Raw genomic sequence first — 9163 nt, 5'->3', positions numbered from 1 at the left:
AAATTAATTTAGGCTCTATGCAAACATAAAAGCAACTCAATGAGAACTATGGAAATAAGACAGGACAGCTTAGTTATGACCAAATAGTTAAGAGCCTTGAATGCAAGGCTAAGGAATTTGGGCTCCATCCTGGAGGCATTGACAAGGCGATATTAAGGGCTCAGGACTGCTCCCTATGCATGTGCCATCCAGAGTTACAGAGGAATAGAAATTTGGTAATGGGGTGTGTACCTTGCCATACTTTCCTCTTCCAAGATACCCGGTATGGACTGCATGTTCGTGTCCCCCCCCCCACCAAATGTATGTGCTCAAACCCTAATCCACAGTGGGATGGTATTAGGAGGTAGGGCCTTCACAAGGTTTAGATAAGGTCATAAAGGTGGAGCCCCCGTGATGGGATTAGTGTCCTTATAAGAAGAGACTAGAGCCCTCTCTCTGCCATGTGAGGACACAGTGAGAAGGCCACTGTCTACAAGCCGGGAAGTGGGCTCCCACTATTTCCATGGCACATTGGACTTCCCAGCCTCCTGAACCATGAGAAATTAGTTTGTGGTTTAAGCCACCTGGGCTATGGCATTTTTGTTATAGCCGTCTAAACTAAGACAATATCCCTTCTTCACCTTATTCCTGAGGTTGTGAACCTTTCCCCCTTTCAGACCTCCTCCACCTGCTCCAGTGTTTCCATGCTCAGATCCCATGATATCTTCTTCCTGGATCTACACCGGATATGCATAGGAATCATGTGTTGGGACCTGTACTCCAAACGAACTCTGTAGACAAAGCTTCTATGAACTGGATGTAATAGATCTATTTTTACAAATGTCCAAAAGTGCATTTGCGCTTTCTTTTTCTTAGAGTTCAAAATACTACATTATTTGGACTGGGATTTGGGGGACTGCTGGTGGAAGAGGGGCACAGATTGCTTGCAGACATCATGGCTGCTATAGCAATAAAACCCCAGTGGGAAAACAAGAAAGATCTCAGAGAAGGGGAACATATAAGTCGGTAAAACCTTGGAGAATGCAGGACATCGGTGATTTGTAAAAATATTTCCACCTGGTGGTTTCCCTCATCTAGCCTCACAGAGTTTCAGATAGATTAGAGCACAGAAGGAGCCCGTGGTGTCCCAGCAGCGGCAATGCATTGGGAATCAAGACGGCTGGAGCTTGGTCTCCACCTGGCTATGAGCTTGTCGAGAGACTTTGGGCAGTTGATTTTCACATTCTGCACCTTGGTGTCATCATCTGTTCAAAAATGTGATGGTTCTCTTCAACAAATGGTTTTGGGAAAATTGGACAGCCACATGCAGAAGAATGAAACTGGACCATTTCCTTACACCACACACAAAAATAGACTCAAAATGGTTGAAAGACCTAATTGTGAGACAGGAATCCATCAAAATCCTAAAGGAGAACCCAGGCAGCAACCTCTTCGACCTCAGCTGCAGCAACTTCTTCCTAGAAACATCGCCAAAGGCAAGGGAAGCAAGGGCAAAAATGAACTATTGGGACTTCATCAAGATAAAAAGCTTTTGCACAGCAGAAGAAATAGTCAACAAAACCAAAAGACAACCGACAGAATGGGAGAAGATATTTGCAAATGACATATCAGATAAAGGGCTAGTATCCAAAATCTATAAAGAACTTCTTAAACTCAACACCCAAAGAATAAAGAATCCAATCAAGAAATGGGCAGAAGACATGAACAGACATTTTTCCAAAGAAGACATCCAAATGGCCAACAGACACATGAAAAAGTGCTCAATATCGCTCGGCATCAGGGAAATCCAAATCAAAACCTCAATGAGATACGACTTCACACCAGTCAGAATGGCTAAAATTAACAAGTCAGGAAATGACAGATGTTGGTGGGGATGTGGAGAAAGGGGAACCCTCCTACACTGTTGGTGGGAATGCAAGCTGGTGCAGCCACTCTGGAAAACAGTATGGATGTTCCTCAAAAAGTTGAAAATAGAGCTACCATACGATTCAGCAATTGCACTACTGGGTATTTACCCCAAAGATACAAATGTAGGGATCCGAAGGGGTACGTGCACCCCGATGTTTATAGCAGCAATATCCACAATAGCCAATATGTGGAAAGAGACAAGATGTCCATTGACAGATGAATGGATAAATAAGTGGTATATATATACAATGGAATATTATGCAGCCATGAAAAGGAATGAGATCTTGCCATTTGCAATGATGTGGATGGAACTGGAGAGTATTATGCTGAGCGAAATAAGTCAAACAGAGAAAGACATGTATCATATGACCTCACTGATATGAGGAATTCTTAATTGCAGGAAACAAACTGAGGGTTGCTGGAGTGGGGGGTTGGGGTGGGAGGGATGGGGTGACTGGGTGATAGACACTGGGGAGGGTATGTGCTCTGGTAAGCACTGTGAATTGTGCAAGACTGTTGAAGCTCAGATATGTACCTCTGAAACAAATAATGCAATATATGTTAAGAAAAAAAAAAAGATAGCAGGAGGGGAAGAATGAAGGTGGGGAAATCGGAGGGGGAGACGAACCATGAGAGACGATGGACTCTGAAAAACAAACTGAGGGTTCTAGAGGGTTCACAGGTTAGCCTGGTGATGGGTATTAAAGAGGGCATGTTCTGCATGGAGCACTGGGTGTTATGCACAAACAATGAATCATGGAACACTACATCTAAAACTAATGATGTAATGTATGGTGATTAACATAATAAAAAAATTTTTTTAAATGTGATGGTATCAGTGACCTCTAAGCTTATCCATGCTTATATCCTCAGTAGACCACACAGAGCCTAGCAGATAGTTGATCAGCAAATTCATTTCGAGCAGGCTGAATGAATCATGACATAACCTCTCCATTTCTATCTTTGTGTAATTGTTCAATTCTATGTACATCCTCTTACTGAGAAGCCGGGTTGAAGAGAAAGTTCATAATACTAAGTAAGGACAGTTCTTGGATACATGCAATGTGAAACAAAATGTTTTTATTTTAGCTACTGTTTTTAGGTATGGTTGGAAGATGAAGTTGACCAACAGATTGGTGCTTAGATCAGTACAAATGCTTACATGCTTAGTTGTTAGCGATGGTCTGCCGAATCCAGCTCACATAGTTGCAGACTTTGGTGTAGACACCAGGTTTGCCTTTTTGAGCACAGCCGATACCCCAGGAGACAATGCCCTGGAGCTCTCTGTTGCAGACCACAGGGCCACCAGAATCACCCTGCACAAGAGGGAAGAGGCAGTAAGAACTCCCAACTATGCCAAGATGGGAGAAAGGCAAAAATCCTGTTTCTCCATTACCCTGGGTCCATTTTCTCAGGTAGCTGATTCTCTAGGAAGCACCCTTCCTTCCCCTGGAAATCCAATTCTCAATCTCTGACAGCATGCCTCTCCTTTCTCCTCCCTCCTCCTAGCTCCTGCTCTTTTCTTAGTTGTAGGCATGCAGGGCCAAGAAGAGGTGAGGACTGGTGAGTGCAGTGCTGCCCAGCTAGCCCTGCTTTTATCAGAAAGCTTCCTTCTACAACATACCTCCTCAGCAGGGTGCCTGGATATCCTGTTTGTACATCATCTTCTGTGTATCTTTTTACTCTTGGCCTTAGACATTAATGTCTCAAAAAGAAAATTTATCACTGATCCCAAATCTCTCCATGGTCCCTTATAATCCATCCCAGAGACAGTTTTTCAATCTGTGTTTTGGGAAAGGGAACTAAAGTGGAAGGGCATGAAGTTCTGCTGAAATGAGTACAAAGAAACTGACCTGGCAGGCATCCTTTCCACCCTGCAGGTAGCCCAGACAGATCATGTTGCTGCTGATCTTGCCAGGGTAGGCATTGCGGCAAGTGCTGTCAGAGAGGATGGGTGCTCGAAGACACTGCAGGGCATCAGGAAACTTTTCTGATGGGTGCAACAGTAAAAATGGAAGAATATTTTCCACAGGATTCCTAGAAAATTTTCCCAATCTCCCCCCCACCCCCCAACACCTTCCCTACTCTCTCAGATTGCCAGTAACTTCTATTTTGGAAGAACAACTGTTATCTGGAAAGTCTTTCCAACAGTTTTAGTCAATAAGTGTTCTCTCTGACATTAGCATCATTGACAATAGATCTCAAATCTAGACTATGTCTCAAGCAATTCTCTACTTTAGGCAGTACCCAAGCCTTCTGTTCTGTTTACCTCCTCAGTTTCTACTTCTTTGCAAATCACTAATCACACTTCAGTTGAATATCTGCCATCTTTATCATAGCTCATTTTTGTTGTGTTTTCCAGCAAAGGGATCTTCCTAAGACTCCATATGTCTACAAACTATCCTCTAGGAATTTTGCCTTGAGTGACAATTTGGACTAACTGACCCTCGACATGTCTTTCCCTAGAAGGGAAATCCCTTCTAGGATTTCCAGAGTTGGCGCTTTTGTTCCCTGTGACACTTACCCCTAGTGCTCTGGAGATTCCCCCAGCCAGAGATGAGGCACTGGGTACCAGCAGCCGCACAGGATTTTGGCAGAGAGACAGCAGACACTCGAGAGTTGAGGGTGGCAGGCGAACTCAGTTTAATCAGCATGATGTCATTATCAAAAGTTTTTTCATTGTATTTGGGGTGGCGGATGACCTTGGCTGAATTGATGAATTGCTCAGCACCCTCAGAGACTGCGATGTTGTGTTCTCCCAGATGCACCTGGATTCGGCTGGATTAAAGGATGCAAAGTTCCTTGAGGGCCAACTTGAGCTTTTCCCCTTTCCCTGTTCACCCCATTCATGAGCATCAGCACGAACACCATCCCCGGTAAGCATTTCCACACATAGGTAATTGTGCACTAAAGGGAGCCCTACCAGTCATGGTGCAGGTGAGAGTAACTCTTAGGTGGGTGTCCCTACCAGTATAGACTTATAGCCCACCATCGTGTTAGAAAGTTATTTCCCATGACTAAGTGATGCCAATAAAAAGATGGGAGGTGAAACAGGAATTGGTGGTGACTATTCAGCACCTGTTACGCCTCCTCTGGTTGAGATTACCGATTACTGTAGGGAGATGTGGCAGGAATCAGAGACATGAAAGAATTTTAAGGGGGCAGAATGAATTGTGCTTATTTTTAGTGTTTACTGGAAGCTTCATGTGGGTTATTACCTCCATATGCCATTTTTTTCCTGATTGAGCTATCATGATTAGGACTATTTATTGATAATGCTCTTAAGCTAGTTCTAAGTATATTTCATCACTCACTAGCTCCCCTCTATGTCTTTGGTACCATCATTTGGAAGGACATCAAGGAACTCTAAGTTTACTTTTCCATGTAAACGTGCCTCAGTGCATCATTCAGTGCCTGGGAGCAATGATGAGGCTCTTAGAATCTGAATGCTCTGCCCTCAAGTATAACTGTGCAGTTTACCCTGATTGTGTTTGGTAGAGTTGGAGCATGAGTTGATTTGAGAAAACAGGGATGTGAGGACTGGTTACTTACGACTTGTAGCAGTGAGCTGCGGACACCACCCACTGGGAATTGATGAGGGAGCCGCCACAGAAGACGTAGCCCAAGTTCAGGAATACCTGGTAGGGGACAGAATTCTTCTGACAGGTGTAGCCCCCAATGATCTTGTCATCATCATCAATGGGGAAAGCAACTGACAAAGAAAAATTGGAAACAATCAGGTAAACAGATCCACCTTGGAGTTTCTACTTACCTCAAAGTTTTTGCAGATTAACTAGTAAAGAGAAGATAATGTTTTCCCTTGACACATAATCAGGAAATGGTGAATACATAATTTTTACATATTTTTCCCCAAATCTCATTATTCTATTCCTTTAACACATACCCTACTTATACTATTATGTGTCTAATTTTTTAATTTATGCTTTAAATTTGATATACTGTTTTTTAACATAAGCAACACACACACACACACACACAAACACACACACACCTCGATCAGAGACTCTATGTAATAAATGCCCTGAGCATTACTATCTAAGGGTATAAAGAATACTTTTTATACAAAACTTTGCTCAACAGTCACGTAAATAAGCTTAATAAGGTTTTACAGTAACCATGCTTATGTTTATTTTTGGTAGTTGGTATAGGATAGATATCCCCATGAAGTAACAGAAAGGATGATTTTAGAAGCCCCCTAAGAATATTCAGGCCTGGAAGGAATTGGGAGTTTTGTATTCTTGTTCCCCCAATTTCTCTTTTTGGTTCTTGCCTAAAATTTTCATGAAATAATTTCATAGAACATTATATAGTTTTCCTTTCCAATCTTTCCCCTTATCTCAATTTTCTTCCCAACATTTCAAAATTTACTCAGCATTCTGAAGTCTGCCCACTGATTTATTAAGATTTGGATGGCTCCCAAAGTCTATGATTATATTGTATGTACCCTATTTCCCAAGTATTTTAAAGTAATTTTGGGAAAGCCATTTCCATATGTATAGACTAATGTATTGAATTTATACCTGTCTAATTGGGGAAAGTTTAATAGTAAGATTTGTATAAATTTGGTAGTATAAAAAAACAGAAATAGACATTTTTCTTTCTTTTGGTGATTAAATGATACATTATTTTACACCAGAGAGATTTCATTAGCAAAAATGTTGTAAAACCCAGCCCATAGCTTTTATTCATGAGAAATGAAGTACCTTCACCTGTTAAGGTCCTTGTGAAGATGCCCATCAGTGTAGAAGAGATGCAGGCTCTGACCCTCATAGAGTCTTCAGTGAGCCCAAGACTAGTCACTAGTCCCAATTTTCACTTCCAGTTATTAATTCCAAATGCTTAGAAAGGTCAAAACAACATTTCCTTAATGTTAACTCTCCTTTCCTTTTTCTTTTCTCCATAGATTTTTCCTTGAAGTTCAGGGCAATTTCTGCCTCCTTATACTTTCTAGGCTAATTACTCTTACTCACTATCATCTTTCCCCCACAAGGGAGATTTAATTATGTATAGACATTTGTACGACTGTAATCCCCCTCTTACTGTTACTGTGGTTTTTGTTATGCTTGGTTAACCAGAGTCACGAAGCAGATGATCCATTTTCTGATGTGTCCTCCAAAGATCATTATAGCCTCACACTACGTTACAATACCTATATCATTTACCCCACTTCATCTCATCACGTAGGCATTTCATCACCTCACATCATCACAAGAAAGGTGAGTACAGTACAATAAGTTATTTTGAGAGAGAGACAGAAGAGCACAGTCACATAACTTTTATTACAGTACATTGTTATAATTGTCCTGTTATTATTAGTTTTATTGGTAATCCCTTACTGTGCCTAATTTGTAAATTAAACTTTATCATGGGTATGTATATGCGGGGGGAAAAACACAGTATATATAGGGTTCAGTACTATCTGTGGCTTCAGACATCTACTGGGGGTGGATGTAGCTGCTGCAGAAAAGAGAGGACTACTATATATGCTGTCATTTCAATATTTTAAGCTTCTTGAATACAGAGATTCTATTCAACATTCATTGTTGTCTTTCAGAGTACAAAGTGCAAACAAATACATCATGGACACCCACTGATTCATTTATTATTATTATAGGCTCACCAGTGGCTCCCAGCAGGGCAAGGAAGATGAAGGTCTTCATCGTTGCTCCCTGGATCTGGACTGGGGAGAGTGATGAACATTTCTCATCCACAACTATTTATACCTCCAGGTTTGATATCGACACCCATGGCCATGGGTGCCAGGAAAGTGATTTTACTGGAAACTCACAAGTCCAAAATTAGAATTCAATTCTGTGCCAAATTGAAGATAATTCAGCATCAGATTTAAACATTAGCTTTTGTCTACTTTTCCAGAAGTTTATGGGAATTGAAGTAATAATCCCACCTGGTGCAATGTGTTCCCCATAATAGAAAAGTAAGTTGGAGTAAGGGTCATGGATGGGGGCTATGGGTGTCCTGTTTCCAGACAAAAGTCTTAGGTACTTGGTTGTCTCACCTGTGAACTTTTATCTTGAGGACCATCTTGAACACTCCCCCCTTGATGTTTAATTAACATTGGCTCTTTCACTATTATATAATTTTTTGTGGTATCTCTGGCCTTGGATATCCATGTTAACTTTCCATTATTAATAGGGACAACTTGTTTCCTTGAGAAAAGAAAAATTGTTCTGAATTGAAGCTATGATCGATCTAGACAGAAGAGTGAAAAAATCACTTACATTTACTAGAACTTACTATATACTTTACATATATAAGAACTTTGCATATATTAATTTAGTAATTCTCATTACAACCCTAGAAGGTACCTCTTACTATCCCCACTTTATGTATGGGAAAACTGAGGCACACAAAATTGCAGGAGACTTGACCAAAATCACATAGCAAGTACATGGTGGGGAAAGGCTTCCAACCCAGGAAATCTGGCTTCAGAGTCTGTGTGCTTAACTGCTGTACAATACTTCCCACATAAGTTCGCCACATTCTGGACACGATGATAATGCAGAAATCTTGGCCAATGATAATAGAATTGAAATTTATGGAGTGCTTCCTATGTGTCAGGCACTGTGGATGGGATTTATATACATCAATTCATTCAATCCTTACCAACTGCTTCATAAGTGGTGTTCTAATTTTTACCATTTTATAGATGGGGAGGGTGAAGCTTAGAGAAATTACATGTTTTGCTCAAAGTTTTATACTCTTCAGTGCTCAACACAGGGTTCAAACTCAAGCAGCCTCATTTCAGGGGTCGTGTCCTCCACTGTGATGCCATAAACAGAATTAAGGAGAACAATCTGAACTCTACCAAATTAAGGGATGACTCTAGGGAGCAGATAGAATTCTTAGAATAATCTAAGAAATGTGTTCCTGGAGCAGTTGTCATAATTAATGAGATATGGCAGAAGTATCCAGAATAAGTGAATCTCAGGAAGAACTAACCTCTAACTACATATAACCAGAGTCTACTCCCACACATCTGAATGGCCTACCAGGATGTTTCTTCTGCTTTAGGAAATCATCCCTCCTGAAGTAGTTTGTTTCCTTTACATTTGAAATTTTTCTGATAAAAAGATGATTAACTAGAAGGCAGAACTGACATTTGGCGCCAGGTAATTCTGTGTTGTGGGGACTGCCCTGTACTCTGTAGAATATTTATTAGTGTCCCTGGTCTTAGTTACAAGTACCACTAGCCCCTCCTCAGAATTGTGATAAC

The 9163-nt window shown here is 41.0% G+C and overlaps 1 protein-coding gene across 1 annotated transcript; it reads right to left on the bottom strand.

The window, feature by feature from the left end:
• Positions 1-2978: 2978 nt before the first annotated feature.
• On the bottom strand, positions 2979-7589 carry LOC118026183 (cationic trypsin). The gene is made up of 5 exons (XM_035028931.1): positions 7550-7589; positions 5461-5620; positions 4433-4686; positions 3762-3898; positions 2979-3224 (listed from the first exon to the last, which is right to left on the bottom strand). Exons 1-5 carry the CDS (start codon positions 7587-7589, stop codon positions 3075-3077), a joined length of 741 nt encoding a protein of 246 aa, XP_034884822.1. The 3' UTR covers positions 2979-3074.
• Between the last annotated feature and the right edge of the window lie 1574 nt (positions 7590-9163).

Source organism: Mirounga leonina, unplaced genomic scaffold, assembly GCF_011800145.1.
Source record: "Mirounga leonina isolate KUSES-001 unplaced genomic scaffold, KU_Mleo_1.0 Mir_218215, whole genome shotgun sequence".
Classification (NCBI taxonomy): domain Eukaryota; kingdom Metazoa; phylum Chordata; class Mammalia; order Carnivora; family Phocidae; genus Mirounga; species Mirounga leonina.
Note: the sequence above shows the minus strand (reverse complement) of the source record. Positions and strands in the feature narration are given on the sequence as shown.